This window comes from Rhinolophus sinicus, chromosome 12, assembly GCF_057876585.1.
Source record: "Rhinolophus sinicus isolate RSI-liver-muscle chromosome 12, RSI-T2T, whole genome shotgun sequence".
NCBI classification, from domain to species: Eukaryota; Metazoa; Chordata; class Mammalia; order Chiroptera; family Rhinolophidae; genus Rhinolophus; species Rhinolophus sinicus.
In genome coordinates this window covers 46,956,480-46,977,445 of record NC_142512.1, presented here as the reverse complement: position 1 = coordinate 46,977,445, position 20,966 = coordinate 46,956,480, and the positions used below count along the sequence as shown (strand labels likewise).

Here is a 20,966-nt window from a genome sequence, read left to right as displayed (position 1 = left end):
TTCCACAATTTAACAAAAAAATAAATAGAAAATAAAAATGTCTTGTAAAATAGTTTGTATAGAAACACGGAATTAGTTCCCAGTTGCCATAGATACAGAAGATTCTGCTTCATCATACATAACTCCATATTCCATTCAACTTCAAGTTTTTTGTTTTTTTGTAAACACTCCTTAATTGTGTAGCTCTCGCTTCCAAAAAAAAAAAAAAATGTAACAGTGAAACTTGGTGATCAAATTAGGAGCGTAAGAGGACTTGTATGCATTTCTGTGAATAGTTAGTATTTAAAGCAATATGAAAGAGAGGTTAAAAAAAATTTTAAAAAAGGTGCTGAATTTTCCTTATATGGTGCCTCGGGCATTACTTTAGCTACATGTAAGAGAAAACATAAGTATCCCCAGCTTAAACAACATAGACCCTTTATGTTTTCCTCATGTAACAAAAAGTCCAGAAATAGGTTGCTATATTGGCAGTTCAAAGATGTCAGGGTTAAGGTCTCTGCAATTTAACCTTCCCATAATGGTTGCAAAATGGCTTCTGCAGCTCTAAACATCTGGGAAGGGAAGGGAAGGGCAAAGGGTGAAGGGTAAAGGGATAAGGGTCAAGGGTCCATATTAGCTGACTCAAATACCCTTTTAAGGAGCTTTCCTGCAAGTTCTTGTCAATAGCAAATGAATTATGCTGTTTGGATCTCATTCACTGGAATTACATTAAAAAGCAAGCTCCATCTGCAAGGTAAGAGACTGCAGCTTTAAACCGGGGCCTAATGTTGCCCTAAATAAAATAGGGCTCTATTAGTAAGAAAGTAGAAATGAACATTTGACCAACATCTGGCAGTTTCTGTCAAATATGGTCATAGTAAGTTATTGCTCTTGTTCTAGTAAAGTACTCTTGTGTTATTAATATTATATTCTGAGTAATTTGACATGTACAATTCGTATTATATAAGCATACAATTGTTGAGAAACATACAATTCAAAATATACTTTGTTGCATTTAATGCATATTTAGATAAACTATAAGAAATTGTCTTTCAAATATTTTCAAATATATAGAGATAGATAAGATAGGACAGGTAGATAAATAGAAGTAGGCAGATAATTATTTCTATGCTTGGCTAAATATTCTCTATAGTTCTTTTGTGAGAGATTATCATTCATTGATATGACAGACAAGATGTCAGTCCTTTTCTTATTGATTTATAGCAGTTCTTTAACTATTCTGGATGTGAATTTTTTGATCAATATCTGAATTGCAAATGTGTTATCTCACTCTGAGGTTGCCTTTTGATTAAACAGAAGGTTGTAGTTTTTTTTTCATTTTAATGAAGTTAAATTTAACAATATTTTTTATGCCTATTGCTTGCTATTTAGAAAATCTTTGTCTAGTATTTCCAACTATCAAAATTTTTTACATTTTCTTGTAAAAGTTTTATTGTTTTACCTTTTATTGTATATCTACAATCCTAGAATTTATTTTGTGAATGGGGTAAGATAAGGTGCAAGATTCTTTTTTTTTTTTTTTTTTTCCATATGGCTATCCCATTGACACAGCAGCATTTATTAAAATGGTCATCCTTTCCCGGGTGCATTGCAATACTTCCTTTGACAGGAATGAGATTGATCAAATACGTGAGTCTATTTTTGGTCTCTTTTCTCTGTAACATTGGTCATCCTATGCTAGACCCACACTGCATTAATTACTATGGCTTAATATTAGTTTCAGTATCTGGTAGTGTAAGTTCTCCAGTCATGTTCTTCTCCCAGATTGCCATAGCTATTCTCAGCCCTCTGTATTTTCATATACATTTTAGAATCAGCTTGTCAGTTTCCTGCCCTTTCTCCCCAAAGCACTGCTAACATTCTGATTTTTAGAATTGTGTTGATTCTATAGATTAATTTGGGGAGTGACATTTTTATAATATTGAGTCTTCGAATCCATACACATGATACATGCTTCAATTTATTTAGGTCTTCCTTGGTTTCTCTCAAAACTATTTTTTAGTTTCCAAAACAGAGGGCTTACACATCTCTTGTTAGATTTATTCTTAGGTAAGTGACGCTTTCTGGTACTGTGACATCTTTTTCAAAGTTTATTTTCTATTCGTTGGTTGCTGATATATCGAAATAAAAATGAATGGTCTATCTGATCTAATGTTTACTGACCTTGCTAAATTCATTACCAATAACATTTCAACAAGTCAACATTTGAGAAATTCATACTTATACAAAGAAGCCATAATTGCAAATAAATGCATAACTCACTGGGATACCTTAGCTGTCCCTCCTCTGTCATCTCTTAATGCGTATTTATTCCACTAGTTATACCACCTATTATAATCATATACTTCAATTTGTCTATCACACAAACCACAAATACGTCTTAAGATCTAAATCCCCAGAATCTACAACAATGGCTGGTATAGAGCAACTATTCATAAATATTTTATAAATAAATGGAAGAAGAAATCAAGTCTGTAGAATCCTTGTCCAGTAGGTCATGAAAACAACTGAGGTATTAAAAAGTAATAATGTTGCTATTTTCACAATTGATAACCATTCAAATCAGCAAAATACAGAAAGAATGACATATTTTCTGGTTCAATGTTCTCATAGATATTTTTGGCTTATTTTTCTTCTGCAGAAGAGATTTGTTACTGATGAATATTATTAGGAAAAAAGTTTCACTTGCTATTCTATTAAGCATTTAAGGATAAAAGTTAAGATTTTTTTTTAGTCTTTATTTTTTTTATTTTTTTATTTTATTTTATTAGTTTCAGGTGCACAAGACAAAGCAAAACTTAGACGTTTATCATTTATATCCCTCACACGGTAAGATTTTTTAATTATTCATTTCTTGGTTTGTTTAATTTTGTTTTTCAAAGCCAAACACACATATTCTTCGCATGCTGTCATTTGGAATTGCTTAATTATCACAATAGCCTCTATTGAAACATTTACCATGTTTCCCCAAAAATAAGACCTAGCCAGACAATCAGTTCTAATGTATCTTTTGGAGCAAAAATTAATATAAGACCCAGTATCATATCAGATCATACCATATCTTACCTTATATTATTATATTATAGACCTGGTCTTATAGTAAAGTAAGACTGGGTCTTATATTAACTTTTGCTCCAAAAGAGGCATTAGAGCTGATTTTCCAGCCAGGTCTTATTTTCGGGGAAACACGGTAAATATAATTCTGGAATTTTAGCTCTACCTACCTAATCTCATTTAGAGATAAAATTCCAAATGTTAAAAGGGTAGTGAGATTTCTCCAGTAGCATCAAAAAATAACTAAGAGAAAACGCTTCTATTTATATTGAATCTTTCGTTTTCTACAAACTGGTCTAAAAAACTTACTTAAAATTACATGAGCCAGCATAACCCTTAAAAGACAAGAGGTCAGAGGTATATAAGTCACAACAAATGGCCTATATGATGAATCTTTCCTTCTTTAAGTCTGTTTGCTATCCATCTACACTTAATAGCACAAATATATCCAGATGGCATTCTTCTTTCCTTGTAACTTGTTAATTTTTTTCATTAATTCATTAGCAACAAGATGAACTAAACGTATGATCTCTAAGAATGAAAGAAACTGCTAACCAGTTTCAATTGTATTACTAGGAGCCACAAGAAACCTAACTAATCAACAGCAGTGCTTTAGAATGTTTTCATGGCAAACCAGTGGGTTTTCCAAGTACGTTAATGACATGTAGCCGATGACTGTAAAGGAAAAGGAACAGAATTTTAAGCCAGGTATTTGGGAGCAAATACCATTTAATGAGGATGTATTTTCAAGAGGAGAAAAATTAACTACAAAAGTCAAGAGGCTCGTGGGAGCCCCAGGAGAAACTAGTTAGTTAGCTGAAATTCACGTAGTCAGTTTACAAGATTAAAAAGTTTCACTTTAGAATTGCTGCCAATACTTCAAAAAACAGCTGTCTTTTTCAGTCATGTTTGTTTCACAGCGAATAGGTAAGCATAAAACACTATTCCTTTTTAAAATATGAATATATACATATATACAGAAATAATTCTAACAGAGTAGTAAATTTTCACAATTAAAATATGTATATTTTACACAACTGATTGCTGACAGTTAACACGTATAGTGGATTTCACCATTGGAGTAAAAATGAGATTATTTAAGCAATCTTAAATGAGGTAAAAAAAAAAGTTCTTCAAAGTGAAAGAAACTGTGAAGCAATATTCTAAGAGTTTAAGTCTGCTCCATTTTCTCTCATGGGCCTCATTTCTGAAACAGCAATTCACTTTCAAAAACAAACTCAAAGCTTTTATTTTTTAATTCAAATCCCATTGTCTGATGTCTGCAGCAGTTTCCAAATGGAAAAAGATGCCCTGAGCTCTGCTGGCTTTTACACAAAAGATTTTAGTAAAAAGAGAAAAGAGCAGTTCAAAACAACAGAAAAGGAAGACTGTTAATAATATAGACTATGGAAAAACTTGAAAACATCGTGATTCTTTAAATAATGAATCTGCTGATCGATTTTCTTTTAGAATTTAAGTTATATCTTCACACTTTTTAATCTGGAATAGAAACTTCTAATTTATCATGTTTTGACATATATATTTTATTCATTGTTAGTTAAAACTTGCTCTGTAAAAATTACTGGATTTGTGAATGAGTCTAACTACAAGAAGTGCATTATAAATGGGGCTCCTTATTATTACACTCATAGCAAAGGTTCTTTCTCTATTTCGGAAACTCAACTGCACTTGGTAAAACTATTTACGATGGAAACCACTGAAGTACACTTCCTCAACAGGAGACAATCGAAAGAATTTCCTGCTCATCGGTTGCCATCACTATTGCTTTTCAAGGAGCCTGAATCCAGCCTCAATCAGGTCTGGTGAGGACTGCTCACAGAGACAGGACCCAAGGGTAGGGCTTGTGGGGGGAGGAAGGGGAACCCCAGAGGCATGCACCAAGTAGGATTTTTCACTGGATCATTTAACCAGTCCATAGAGATATGATACCTAGTAGGATCCTAGAATACCAAAAATACATGAAGTCTCCAAGTCAAGAAGCGGAGAGTCCAAAGGGTCTGGCAGGATTGGTAAATGAAGATAGCAGACAGACTATGAACCAGGCACATAACTGAACAAAGATATGAGGGTGGATCAATTAAAGGATGGTTCCAGAATCAATGACACAGATACTATCTTTCATCCCTGGCTTTCCTTATTTTATAGCAGTCTAATTTTGTGGCTGGGTAGGGTTCTTAATTTAATGGTTTTTGAGATAACATTATCTCCAGGGCTTTCAGTTCTGCCACACAACTCTGAGACTTCTTTTTTATCTTAAAAAATTGTTTTATTAACTTGTATGTTCTCTCCAACTTTTTTGACATATATTTTCTAATTTTTCACTATTAATAACACCACAATAAACATCCTTGGACACACATCATCTTTTCCTTGTTCGTAGGAGGAAAAGCATTAAGTGTTTCAACATTAAGTATATTAGCTGTAAAGTTTTCATAGATGTCCTTTTAGCTAATGTTGAGTAAGTTCACTTCTAGTCCTAATTTACCAAGATTTTTTTAACCATGAATGATGTTGAACTTTTTCAAATGCTTTTTATGTCTGTAGTAAGATGATCATGTGGGTTTGTCCTTTATTAATACGTTGTACGATATTAATTGATTTTCAAATGTTGCAACAACCTTGGATTCCTGGGGATAAACCCCACTTGGTCATGGTGTATAATCATTTTTATATGTTACTGGATTCAGTTTACCAAAATTTCATTAGGAGTTTTTGTGTTTAGATGACAGATGTCACTCTGTAGTATTCTTGCAGTGTCTTTGGCTTTGCTGTTAGAGAAATACTGGCCTTATAGAATGAACTGGAAAGTGTTTCTTCACCTTTAATCTTCTGAGTTTTCTAAAAACTAAACTTAATTTTTCTTTAATATTTGAGGGACTTTCCCAGTGAAGCCATCTGGTTCTAGGCTTTTCTTTGTGAGAAAATTTTATTTGCTAATTAAATATCTTTATTATAGGGCAATTCAGATTTTTTTTAATCTCTTCTTGAGACAGTTTTAGTAATTTGCATCTTTCTAGGAATTTGTCCATTACACCTAAGTTGTATAATTTGTTGGGATAAAGTTCTTAAAAATCACCTTATAATTCTTTCATTTTCTGTAGGATCAATGATGTCCTCTTCTCTTTCATTTCTAACTTTGATAATTTTTCTCTTCTCACTTTTTTTTAATCAGTCAAGCTAAAAATTTGTCAATTTTGTATATCTTTTCAAAGAACCAACTTTTGCCTTCAGCGATTGTCTCTATTTTTGTGTTTTCTACTTATTTGCTTTCTGCAAACATAACAATATTATTTCCTTTCTTCTGCTTGCTTTTCTTTTCCTGGTTTCTTAAGATGAAGTTTAGGATACTGATTTGAGAACTTTCTTTCTGGATATAGATGTTTAAAGTTATAAACGTTTCTCTAAGTACTGCTTTAGCTGCATTCCATAAATATTGACATGTCATATTTTTGTTTTAATTCAATTCAAAATATTTTCAAATTTTCCATATAATATCTTCTTTGATCCAAGAGTTATCTGTGTGTTATTTAATTTCAAAATATGTGGGGATTTCCCAGATTTCTTATTGTTGTACATTTCTAATTTATTACCATTGTATGATTTTAATCCCTTTAAAATGTACTGAAAATTGTTTTGTGGTCCAGGATATGGTCTGTCCTGGAGACTGTTATATGAATGCCTGCAATCACTGGGTGGAGTGATTTAAATCACCACCCAAGTCTCAGACTCACTCCTGAGTGGCACAATACAAACACCCAAAACAGCAGAGCAAAGGCTTTGGAACTTAACTGGAACTGGAACCCAACCACAGAAGATGAGATAGGACTTATGCTCTGAAATGAACTGGGTTGACCATCTGCTAAAACAAAAAACTCAACATTATGTAGGGGATTCTAACATTACTCAAGAGAGTACAGAACATACTGCACTCTTGTTTTCAGCTTCTTTCAGCGGGATTTTGAGACTCTTCCATGTTTTGGGGGTATCAGTAGTTCTTTAGTTTTTATTGCTAAGTAGTATTCCATTGTACATACAGTTGACCTGGACAACATGAGTTTGAACTGTGCAGGTCCACTTATATGTGGATTTTTTGTCAGTAAATACCTGTATTGTTTTTGATCTGTGGTTGGGAGCCCATGGGTGTGGAGGGCCGGCTGTATGCATCATCTATGCCGTTTAATCAAGGGGCACTTGAGCATCTGCAGATTTTGGTATCTGCAGGGAGTCCTGAAACCAATCCCCTACAGATACCGAGGGACAATTTAAGTTTTGGAGGAGTCAAAAGTTTTATGTAGATTTTTGACTGTGGGAAGGGTGGGCGCCCCTAATCCCCACGTGGTTCGAGGGTTAACTGTACTACATTTTGATTGCCCTTTCAATTTTTGAGGACTATTTGGATGATTCAAGTTTTGGGCTTTGTGAATAAAGTTGCTGTCAACATATGTGTACAAGACTTTGTCTGGATATGTCTTCATTTATTTTGGTTAAACACACAGGAATGGAATGGCTGACATATGGTCATTGTATGTTTAACTTTTTAAGAAACTGGCAGCTCTCCCACCAGCGGGTTATAAGAGCTCCATTTGACCACATCTTCATTAACACTTGGCATTGTCAACCAATCTTTACAATTTTAACCATTCGAATGAGCATGTAGTATGTAGTAGCATTTAATTTTGGTTTTAATTCGCCCATCCCTGATGAATAATGATATTGAGCATCTTTTTTTGTGCTTATTAGTCATTCGTGTATCTTCTGTAAAGTGTCCAGATATGCCGCCCATTTTTAACTGGGCTATTTGTCTTCTTATTACTGAGTTGTAAGATTTCTTTTATATTTTAGACACAAATTCTCAGAAATATTTGTGAATCTTTTCTCTCTCTCTCTCTCTCTCTCTCTTTTTTTTTTTTTGGCTTGCTTGCCCTACGTCCTTTTGTTGTTTTTCAATGGTGTTTTTGAAAGAGCAAAAGTTTTTAATTTTGGTGAAATCTAATGTATCAACTTTAATTGATTTTTAATTTCTGGTTTTACTGCATTGTGGTAAAAAATATGTGCTCTCTGTCAAATTTTAGAAATATACTGGGTGTTTGTTTCCTTAGTGTCTCCTGAGATTTATAACTGTTCTATGGGAGTAGAAATTTAATGTGTTGTATTTAAAGGGTAGAAAGTAGAAATATAGCCATTTTATAAACTGTTATTTAGAACTCCTATTTGTTTGTTTTTTTGCCCGTCTGATCTGTCAACAATGGAGAAAATATACTAAAGCACACCAGGGCTATTTATATCAATTTCTTCATGTAGTCCTAATATGTTTTCATATTTGATTACGTACTCTTGCCTTTAGCATGTAAAAATGTATCTTTTGTCCAGTTTATTGACCTGTATTGATGTTAATTTGTGTGATAGTATTACATGATTTTCATCTGAATACAAGCGATATATTTTCATCATGTTTTTAATACAATTTTTGAGTAACTTTTAGTTGTGCCTTTTTAAAATAGCATATACATGGATTTATGTCAGCTAATCTATACCTTTCTTACCAGAAAAAATTGACCTATTAATATTTATTATGACAATTATATACTCTGTCTTATTTTGGACATTTTGTTGTTTCTGCTTTTGTTCCTTTGGCAATATCTCCTCTCAAGTTTTGCTGTTATCTTCTCAAGAGTTTTATAAGAATGTAACATCTTGTTAATTTTATTAATGCCTATGTTTATATATTTCAAAGTTATTTTAAACTAGATTTCCCTAATTTTGAGAATCTTTTGAGTCTCAATTCTTTCCTGGCAGAGTTTTAGCACACTGTGCTCTTCGCACTCTCTCACTATCCACTTACTTCTTGATCTTTGTTAATATATTCTACGGATTTAAATTTAAGTTGTTATTAAATTCATGTTTTCTACTTTATATACCCTCTTTTTCAAGAGTCAATAAACATTAGCATCTGTCTTATAACAGATTTATGACAGTTCAATTTGCTTCTTCTTTGTTGGATTCCGTTGTTCTCAACATCCTTTAATATGATGGTTTCCCCTTGGATGGGATGTCTTTTGCTTCATCTCTGGATTGACTGATGTGCTCATATAATTTTATTCCAGAAAATAAATAAGTGGTAAACATTATGTGAGCGCTTACTAAGAAGATGGTTTTCTGTTGATTTTGCAAGTGAAAAACTCCTCGGTTATGTATGAAGTTGGGTCATACCCTTTATCCTTCAATACTCTGAAGGCTTACTTCAGTACTTTTTAAATTTTTTTTTGCCAGTTTCATCCTGCCAAGAAACTTGTAGGATTTTCATTTTATTCTTACCTCTAGTTGAGGTTCAGTTCTTTTTCCAGAATATATCCATTAATTTTACTTAATATATGGCCCTTTCCTATAGATCATGTCTTCTTATAAAGGTACTATTTTTCTGATTTTTTTTTCTTCTGAATTATAGAGTAGGTCACTGTCAGAAGTACGCTTTCCTCTGTGACTGCTGGATACAAATGTGTTTTTCTTGTCCTACTGAATGTTTTCACAAGTCACATTGTTGTTTTTTCTCCTTCCTTACCCATGAATTCTGTGATCTGTTAATATCACATCATCCGCGCCAAGAGGTGCATTTACTGAGCCATGGGTGCCTGAGCCTTAGCACTTTCAAACGCTTCATTTTTTAGCCTTTTTAACTGTATACTTCAAACTTCTTGCCAGGGTCCCCTCCATCAATATTTTCTGAATCCCTTTAAATGTTAAGCCGACCAGCCAGTTCCCTGCGCAGCTCCATTGCACATCCCATTCTAGGGCCTGGGCTCTGATCATATTATAGGAAGGAGCTGGGAAGAGACACACACACATCCATGTAGCAGGGATTGAAAGTTACCTTCCAGCACAAACTCGCAGCAGTAATCTAGCTTTTGCCCTACGCAGTGAATGGCGAAAAAAGAGAATGGCATCTCAGACCCTGATCTCGGGACCCAAATTCACACGATTCAGTATGAATGGAAATCTGAATCATGACACAGTTCCAAGCTAGTAAACCACAGGGCTCAGTCTTAAAACTTTCAGAGGAAGGTTTCTGCGACCCAGTGTGTGCTTGGGACTCCAGCTAAATATGAAATCACAAACAAGTATTGAAACATTCTTTATAATTAAGAAAACTTGAAAATAAACTAAATACCCTTGAATAGAAGAGCTGATAAAAAAAATGGTACATTCATATGATAAAAATACATTCAGTATTAAAAGGATTATACTAAATCAACACAGATAGGACACAGATACATCAAATTAAATATAAAAGAAAAAACAAGACTAATACATAAAATCTGTAGTACTTATTTAACTTTAAAAAAATGGAAGCATAAAAATGCATATAACATACATCAACATGATATATGTATAGAAAATTTAAAAAAAAACAGACTGAAATAATACACATTAAATTAGTTATAGTGGTTTTTCTCAGAAGTGGAGAGGAGAGAGTAATGTGATTAGACATGAATAACAAAGCAAATTAAAATGTCATCTGTAATGTTTTAGTTTAAGTAAACAGTGCTAACAATTGTTGATTCTTCATGATGGGTACCTTGGTGCTTGTTCCCTTTATTCTTTTACAAATTTTCTATTTTCCCTTGAAACTAAAAGCCATACCACTTAACTTGTACAAGAACGGGAGACAGCCTCTGTCTTCCTGACCTGCCGGTTGCAAATAATTTGCTGTGACTGATCAATAAAACACTATTTATGGAACACGAACAAACACAGACATGGTGAATGTGAATCCTTGCTCTCCCGACCGGGAGTGGTTGTGGGATTTTACCTGTAGGCTGATCCATGCTCAGGCTGATTACTATATTTGTAGATGCAACTTTACAGTGATGATTCCGGCATTAATTTAAGGCTGAATCAAGGAATCCTGAAGGAGGAAAGAGGACCCATCTTGTCTGCATCGCTGCAGGTGGCTGTCCACCCGCCTCCCTCCACTCGCTGCCACCAGGAGCTGCTAGTCAGTGCCCGGCCAGCGAGCAGGACGAGCACGGAGCCAGCTCTGCAGAGACCACGGCTCCTGCCCTTCACACCTTCACACGCCCTGCTCTACGGGGGGGGGTGGGGGGGGGCAGTGGGAGCCTGCCGGCTGACCCCTGGCCACCAGGGCCCTTGTTCTTGGCCACGAGGGGCCATCTCTTCCGTTGAGGCTCTGATGGAGCTGAGTGCCCTCCTCTGCCAGGGATAACAGCCTTTTCTCGTTCTGAATTCCTGACCCAAGTGTATGGCTAATTTGGTAAGACTTTTTTTTTTTTTTTTTAAGTAAATACTTTTCTGTAATATTTAAGATCAGACTGTACCTTCCTGCTGAGAGTGACTTTCAGAAAGGATGGTATGGTGGCCTCCTCACCTGCTCTTTCATTTCGGCGTAGACTTTCTCTGAGTTCAGCTCCACCTGCCGCTTAAACTCTTCCAGGGCAGCATCCGCCTGCTGGGCCTGCAACCTCTGAACTTCAGTCACACGACTTAGCTGTTCCTCTTTCTCCCTAGAGAAGTTCAGAAAAGCTTCAGAGTTAAAATATCAAAGCACTAGGCTTGAATGAAAGAACAATATTTAATCTTCTCCAAAATAAAATTCAGATTTCAATTTTTAGATCCAAATTCTGTAAAACTTCTCTTTAAAATGTTGATAATAACATAATTTGTCCCAGGAGAAAGAGGCTACAGACATACAATATGTGTTCAGATGAGGGCACAACTACTTTCAAAGATTTCCCTAAAAACAAAACTGTTCAAGACATGGAAACAATCAAAGTGTCCTTCAGTAGATGAATGGATAAAGAAGACGTGGCATATATACACAATGGAATACTATTCTGCCATAAGAAAAGATGAAATAGTGCCATTTGTGACAACGTGGATGGATCTTGAGATTATTATGCTCAGCAAAATAAGTCAGACAGAAAAAGTCAAGAACCATATGATTTCACTGATGTGTGGTAAATAAAACTGAAAACAACAAAAGAACAAGACACACAAATGAAGAAACAAAAACTCATAGACACAGACAATAGTTTAGTGGTTACCAGAGGGTAAGGGGGGATGGGGATGGTAGATGAGGGTAAAGGGGATCAAACATATGATGATGGAAAGAACTGACTCTGGGTGGTGAACACACAATGTGATATATGTAGATGATGTATTACAGAATTGTACACCTGAAACCTATGTAACTTTACTAACAATTGTCACCCCAATAAACTTCAATTTAAAAAAAAGTATGCATCTCCATCAACTGATGAATGGATAAATAAAACGTGGTATTTCTATACAGTGGAATATTATTCAACCTTAAAAAGGAATGAAGCGCTGATGCATGCTACAACATGCATGAAACAGAAACATTGTGCTAAGTGAAAGAAGCCAGTCACAAGAGGTCACATATTGTATGATTCTGTTTATGAGAAATCTCCAGAATAGATAAATCCATAGAGACAGAAAGTAGGTTAGTGGTTGCCAGGGCCTGAGGGGAGGGGGAATAGAGAATGATTGCTAATGCATATGATTTTTCTGGGGGGTTGCTTTTGTGGGTTTTTTGGTGATGAAAATGTTCTGGAATTAGATAGTTGCACATAACTGTGAATATACTAAAATCTACTAAATTGTATACTTTAAAAGGATAAAGTTTGTAGTATGTGAATTATATCTCAATTAAAAAAAACAATGTATCCACAGAAATCTCTATAATATGCATGTGTAGCAGGGTGGTAGGTGCAACAGGGCAGGCAACACGATGGCCTGGAATCATTCTACGGCCCTCTAGTACACTTGCCTAAAAGAAATGATGACCATCTCAGTTCGTCATACCTTGAACTAAAATAAAAATAGTTAAAAGGGTCCAACAGAACAAGCGATACCTTCGCATGTTGATAGGAGAAACAAAATAAAGGTTTTAGGTTACAAATCCAAGAAAGTTAATGGCTAATACTTAGTTCTGGCTAGGTATGGGCACTGTGCAAAATATTTGATATGTCCTCTCTCATTTATCCTCACATAAACTTGTATAAGAGTATGATTATGTCCCTACTTCTGCAGAACAGGAAACTAGGGCTTAGAGCATATGTCCCAGGCTACACATCTAGAACAGGTCAAGCCAGGATTCCAGTCCTGGCTGCCTGCTTGGAGAGCTCATGTGTTGGCTACTCTGCTACGCTGCTTTCCTGATTTTCTAGGTGCCATAATCTATGGTGTGAATGTGTCCCCCAGAATGAGATTACTACCCTTATAAAAGAGGCTCCAGAGACATCCTTTGCCCCTTTTGGTATGTGAGGGCACAGCAAGAAGGCGCTAGCTATGAACCAGGAAATGGGCCTGATCAGCACGTGACATGCCCGTGTCTCGATCTTGAACTTCCCAGACTCCAGGACTGTGAGAAATAAATTTATGTTATTTATAAGCTACCTGAACTGTGGTATTTTGGTATAGCAGCCCAAATAGATGGGGACATCGTAAGTAAGATTGACTTGGCTCACCTTCCCAAATGGGAAAGTTTATACATATATAAAATATTATCTTATTAACTATAATACTGAAGAATGCTAAGGAATAGCATAATTTAACTCACACAAATCAAATTTCAGAGAAACATCATAATGAGGGGGAAAGACATTTCCCAAACAACTGATGCCACTGCCTTTTAAGATGTGGACAAAAGCATTTTGATCTCTTAGGAGTTACTCAGACTTTAGTTTAAAATCCCTTGAGACACTTAGTAATTTCTAGGCTTTCCAATAGATGTAATACAAAATATCAAAATGCCAAACTCCCCTCCCCCCCCAACTGGAAACTTTTCTCAAAGCTTGCATGGCAAAAAGATAACAAGTGTCACTTAGTTTCCATGTCAGCAGGACTGTCCTGCCCCTTTGTAACAAAATGTAACAACGCGTATATAGATTAGAGTCCCCACCACATATTTGGACATGGAGAATCTGCAAATAAACAGCCCTCTGTGTGTGGTTTGGAAGAACATACTCTGTGTCCATCTTTCCTTCATTTTTCATTGTAAGTATCACGTGTCTATTTATCTCTTCATATCCACCCACACATCCTTCTACCTAAAGATGACAATAATCAATACGTCTCTGTGATACACTAAGCAGTTTTTCCACTGAAATCCCTTTTCTTCTACGTACCTGTTTCACAGTTGTGGCCACCATTTTAATGGCCTACAGGGTTAAATACTGTGCCCCAAGGTGTGCAAGGCCCCTGAGAACAAAGCCATCTCAGGTCACCCTGCATGCCAGGTAGAGCTCCCAGTTACTGCATTTTATGACAAGGTGGCATAGGCTTCTGAAACTTTTTTAAAGCTTTTCTTTAAGTTGTTCACTTTAGTTCACTATTTAACAGGAAACTGAATATCTTGCAGTCTTCCATTTCTCTTACATGTTGTTAAAATGTCTCATGTCTTTAGTGATGCTTTTTTGCCATTTAATGTTAATAGTAGTTCACAGACAGACAATGGTGATTAATAAGTGCATGTCATACTGTAGACTGATTCAAGGGACATCATTACATAAAAGACTGAGCACTCTGATGGCAACAGGGAATGTTCATTTGGTCTGGTGCATTTTTACCCTTCTTACATTATTCTGCTCAAGAAGCAAGAAGCCTTGAGTTGTATGTCAGGTTTCCCTGAGACAAACATTGATTATTTTGTTTGAATACTCAGATATTTGAATATTAAAATAGCATATAACAACAACATAAATTCATATAAATTATATTGGGTACCATGGCCTACACCTAGGTTGACAAACGTGATGGACAGCTGTCACAAGTGTGTGATGGACATTTGCTCTGGTGTGATGAACCCAAATGACTAGCCGGGACAGCCTAGAATTCTCTAGTAAAAGGATTCTGAGACCAGGACAGAGGGAAAGGCTACTGTGTTTGATGAATAAATAATGTTCCCATTGCCAGGGTTGGGTTCAGACAGTGCAAGAGCTACTTCTCTGCCTACTGCAGAGACTAGTTCATCCTGTGTTATTTCATTGTTGAAGCCCTCCTAAAAGCACTTGGGAAAACTATTTCACCAATGGGATTTCAATTTTTCAAAAGTTTACTTTTGCTTGCTTGGTCTGTCTCCAAATAGGAAAAAAAGTACACTGAACAATATTTTAAAACTTTAAAATTTTATATATCACATAATTTTAAATTATGTACCGTCAATTAGCCAAAACAAAATTTTGCTAACACATTTTATAAACATACATGACTTGTGGCTGAAATATCAACTTTGTTCTATGAATATTAAAAGTGGGTTACTTTACATTTTTTATCTCAATAATTCACATGAGCTATTTGAACTCTTTCAATGTAATAGGATAAATATTTTCTCTGTCATCTCACTCTTCCCTTCGTTTACTTAGTTCATTTACTTTATGCCTACCTTATGACCACATAAATCAAAGTCATAAGCTTTAGCCATAATCAGGCATATATTACAGACCATATGAAAACTACTGTTAAAATAAAACCTTGTGCAATGAAGCACATGGCTTTTCATTGATAATTTCTATCCTGATTTACAAATAGAAAATATTGTCTTATACAATAGCAAGCACAGGACAATGGGCGAAGTCTCCCACCAGTTTTTAGTCCCACTACACCTGCTGAGCTAATTCAGTAGTAAAGCTCCATGTTAAAGAAGGCCTTACTTAATGGAAACTGACGTTCTTGTCCAGTTAAACCATGACACAAACATGGAGGTCCCCTAATGTTTAGGGATCTTCTGTCTTACTATAATTAAAATATCCATTTTAATTTAAATAGAGGTGATATTCATTTTAATGAGGGATCTATTTTCATTTCTATCAAAGTACTGAAACACAAGTAAAGCCTTTCAGAGTTCGAAAAAGAGAAAAATCTGCTCCTTGCTATCATAAGCACAGTATTCCTTTTTATGATTTTGAATAGTGTGCCCTGTAAAAAACGTGACTTTGAAGGTTATTTTTTTCAGTGGAACTAGTTGTGGGGCCGAGTATAAATGCATCACTCAAATGCCTTAAAGCTGGGCCTCCATGAAGATAAAAAGGTGGGAAGAAGATTTGCTTTTCAGCTCTGATTTATTTATAAAATGCAGTAAATTTTCCTCATCTGAGTACATAAAGCACAAAGGAAAAAGAAGCTGCCTTCTTATACAACCACAAGCCAGCTCAGATTAAAGGATGTTCTGAAGTACACGATCATTTCAAAACGGCAATAAAATGTAGGGGACTAATGGAGCACAATTTAGTATTTCTTGAGCTTTACAAGCTAACATTTATATGTACAGGCCAACCTTAATTTGAAAATCTTCCCTTTGCACATTTTTGTACCAGCACTTTTGATAATGATGGCAGAGATCCAACATATATTTATAAGGCTTCACATTACAGTATATTTCATTTGCTGCCAGCTTGGCATCTCCACTGGAAACTCCAAGAAAAACAAAACAAAACAAAAAACTTCAAACAAGTCTGAAAAACAGCTAGAAGAGTCTCCATTCCCTTCCCAGCTGAGCTGGAAAACAGACTTTTAAGCAGCTGTATCATCTATGTTCATGGCTGCTGACTGGCACTTCAACTGATCAGAGTGACTTGGTCAAAAACTGTCAGCTACAGCTATGACCTAAAAGGGACTAAAGATAAAACTTTTCACTAAGCACGGTAAGTGAATAAATTATTTCACCTCTTCTTCACGTGGCTGTCAAGACTGGTGACCTCTAATAAATTCTTGTTAAACAATGGTAAACACTATGGACATCTACTATCCATACAGTAAGATGCAAATTAGTATTGGTCTTAATACTGGAAAAATGATAACACTCCTCAAATGGATCCACAGACTCAACACATTCTCTGTCAAAATCTCAGGTGGCGTTTTGAACAAATTGACAAGCTGACCCTAAAATTCATATGTAAACGCAAGGGACCCAGACTTGGCAAAACCACCTTGAAAAAGAAGAACAAAGTTGGAGGATTCATATTTCCTTACTTCAAAACTTATTACAAAGTTAGGTAATAAAAACAGTGTGCTATTGGCAGAAGGACGGACATAGAAATCAACGAAATAGGATTAAGATTCCAGAAATAAACCCTTACATCGATAATCAGTGGATTTTTCAGCAAGGGTGCCAAGACAATTCAATGGGAAAGGAATAGTTTTTACAACAAATGGTGCTGGGATGCCTGGATATCCATATGCAAAAGAATAAAGTTGGATTCCTTCCTTACAATACACAAAAATCAACTCAAGATGGGCTACAGACCTAAATTTAAAGCTAAAAATATAAAACTCTTAGCAGAAAACATAACAGTAAATCTTTGTGACCCAGAACTAAGCAAACCCTTCTTAGATATAACACCAAAAGCAGAAATGAGAAAATGAAGTATAGATAAACGGACTTCATCAAATTGTGCTGCTGGGGATATTATCAAAAAGTGAAAAGAAAACCCAGAGAATGGGAGAAAATATTAGCAAACCATATATCTGAAAAGAGACTTGTATCAAGAATATATAAAGAACTCTTACAAATCAATAATAAAAAGATAAAGAACACAATTTAAAAATAGGTGAAGAATCTGAATAGACATTTCTCCAAGAAGAAAATAGACCAATAAGCACATGAAAGGCCACTCAGTCTCATTAGTGGTCAAGAAAATGCAAATCAAGACCACAATGAGATACCATTACACAACCTAGTCAGGCTATCATCAAAAGAGAGATAATAACCAGTGTTGTTTGCTTTGTTTTGTTTTTATCAGGGAAATGTATACCAAAACTATAATGAGGTATCACCTCAAACTTATTAGAATGGCTACAATAAAAAAAACAAGATAATAAGTGCTGTCAAGGATGTGGAGAAAAGAGAACTGCACACTGTTGATGGAAATGTAAATTGGTGCAGCCACTATGGAAAACAGTATGAAGGTTCCTCAAAAAATTCAAAATGGAACTACCATATTTTCTAGTAATTCTACTGCTGGATATATGTCCAAAGGTAACGAAATAACTATGTTGAAGAGATACCTGCACCTCCCCCCATGTTTACTGCAGCATTAGTTACAATAGCTAAAACATGAAAACAACCTAAGTGTCCATCAACAAACAAATGGATAAAGAAAATGTGGTGTATATAATTATATATATACAATGGAATATTATTCAGCAATAAAGAAGGAAATCTTGCCATTTGCAACAATATAGATGGACCTTATTTTACTTAAGCTAAGTAAAATAAATCAGACAGAGAAAGGCAAATACTGTATGATCTCACTTATTGGTGAAATCTAAAAAACTCAAACTCAGAAAACAGATTGGTTGTTGCTGAGGGTGGGGGTGTGGGAAGGGGGTAGAGGAAATGGGTGAAGATTTTCAAAGGGTACAAACTTCCAGTTATAAGATGAGTAAATTCTGAGGATGTAATTAACGCACAGGATAGTTAACAATACTATACTGTGTATTTGAAAGTTGCTAAAAATCTTTAAAATTTTCATCACATACAAAAATTGTAATTACAAGTATATATGATAAAGCTATACTGAAATAGTGTTAGGTAAGTGTCAACACACAATTAAGGGCATGGTTGCCTTTGGGACAGGGATGCCAGTAGTATAGGAAAGGAAGGAACATACAGGTAGAGGCAACAATTTCAATAATGTTCTAATTCTTAACTTGGGTGGTCAGTTCATGAAGCTCCTGTTGTTTGTACGCCTTAGTGCTTAAATATTATTTGACGTATTTTCTTTGTATGTATCAGACACAACATAATAAAACAATTTTTAAAAGGTGATGCACAGGTTTTATGCCCAGCTGGCAGGAGAATGCTTCTAAAAAGGAAAAATGTGAGGTGATGGATGTTAACCAAGCTTATGGTGTTAACCATTTTGCAATACATATATATATATATCAATTCATTACATTACACAACTTAAACTTCACAATGTTATATGTCAATTATACCACAATAACATTGGCGGGGGTGGGGGGACCCACTTAAGAGGAAACGTGACTCCATTACTCCCTAAGATGCATGCGCATCTTATCATGTCTGGGGAAATTAGCCTCCTTGTTCTTACTTCATTATTAGCTCTAAGGGGTAAGGGTGGGAAACAATGGTAGATACATTGTCAGAGGAAGATCAAAGTCATTTCTTCCATCAGTGATACCAACTCTAGTATCCTACAGAGGATTATCAGCTGATTAAGTCTGAAACAGTACTAACGTGGTAGGTGAATAATGGTTCTCCAAAGATATTCATATCCTAATCCCTGGAGCCTATAGATTCGCCACCTTATTCAGCAAAAGGGACTTTGTGGGTGTGATTAAGGGGAAGATCTGAGACAGAGACATCATCCTGCATTACCTGAGCAGGCCTCAAATGTGATCATGGGTCTTTATAAAAGGGAAGCAAGCAGGTCCAAGCAGAGATAAGGCGACCCGACAGGAAGCGGCGGAGGACAGACAATATGATGCAGGGCTACAAGCCATGGAGTGAAACAGCTTCTGGAAGACGGACAAAGCAAGGAACAGATTGCTCCCTGGAGCCTCCCAAAGGAACCAGTTCTGACAGCACATTGATTTGAGGCCCTAAGTCTCATTTTGGACTTATCTCCAAAACTGTATGATAACAAATTTGAATTGTTTTAAGACACTATGTCTGTGGTAATTTTTTATAGCAGTGATAGAAAACGATTACAACTAAAAATACTGGTATATGTTCAAAACTTAGAACATACAAAGGGTTGTCTAAGATACTTGATATATAATATTTATACCTGTCTTAACAATGCTATATGGATTTTTTTTTAGAAGTTGGGAACGGACAAACTTTTAAGTTAAACCAGGCAAAGAAAAAATTGATAGGTTAAATTTTGTCATGGTCTTTAAGCATTTAAAGTTTTTGTGTTTGCTCAGTTACTTGACTCCCTGTAAGGAATGTCAACAGGTTTAAAAGACAACCTGAAAAACCAAATTATTTCTCCCCAAAGGGAACATTTGCATTTAACAGTGGCAAATTTGAATGAGGAAGGGCCCTGGGTGAAGCCACCCAAAGACTGGTTACTTACTTCCAGACCTCACCCTTAGCTAAGATGCATCCGCCCCAAGAGCTAACTCTAAGTTTGTTTCAGTGCAAAGACTCAGTACAGTTATGAACCAAAACTTCTGGAGATCAATGACGGTTAAGTCTTACGAAAGAAAGACGTGACCAAAGAAACCTTCTGTTTTTCTAAGGTAAGTTCACAAGAGTAGAAGCCAACAACACAGAAAAGGACTGTGTGATGGATCATGAGGACGGAGGTGCTGTTAAACACTTCACAGAGCCTAGAGATGTAATGATGCTGGAGGAAAATGGCTTTTTAGGGGAAAGTTTCAAGATCTTATAAGGAAATGATACTGCCAAACATGTCTGCACAGCTCTATCAAAGATGTGTATCAGCATTTTGAAACAGCGTGTGCATGTTCTTGGTGCTGGTCCAATTCAAAACAGTGTATCAGGACAAAGTGCCATCCTGGGTCACGGAGTGGGCAGCATATAAGATAATCATATAACCACTGATGCCTAAAACGCCAAATATAAATACATTTTTTGTAATATACTGGAAGATAAAAAGAGAGTTTCTAACGACAAATAACTAAACTATGTTTAAAATGGCATAGCAAACCTGAAAGATTTTCTCCATTCTTCTTACTAACAGAACAATGCTTTGAGCTTACAACAGTCATTCAACCTTTCATTGACTCGTTCCTCAAACACTGGTTAAGACGCAGTATATTTTAGCCACTAACTTATACTAAGGAACAAAGCTGTATAAGTAAATTGCCCTTCTAAGAGGACCCCCATCAAGTAAAGGAAAAACGTAAAGATGAATACTAAA

At 35.5% G+C, this 20,966-nt stretch overlaps 1 protein-coding gene across 4 annotated transcripts in view; it reads right to left on the bottom strand.

Moving 5' to 3' along the window:
• CEP112 (centrosomal protein 112) overlaps positions 1–20,966 on the bottom strand; it is a 336,631-nt gene that overhangs the window by 199,651 nt on the left and 116,014 nt on the right. For all 4 annotated transcript variants that reach the window (XM_088802335.1, XM_088802333.1, XM_088802332.1 and 1 more), the window contains one exon: positions 11,459–11,594. In XM_088802335.1, coding sequence (XP_088658461.1) covers positions 11,459–11,594 — 136 coding nt within the window. The remainder of the gene's footprint in view (positions 1–11,458; positions 11,595–20,966) is intronic.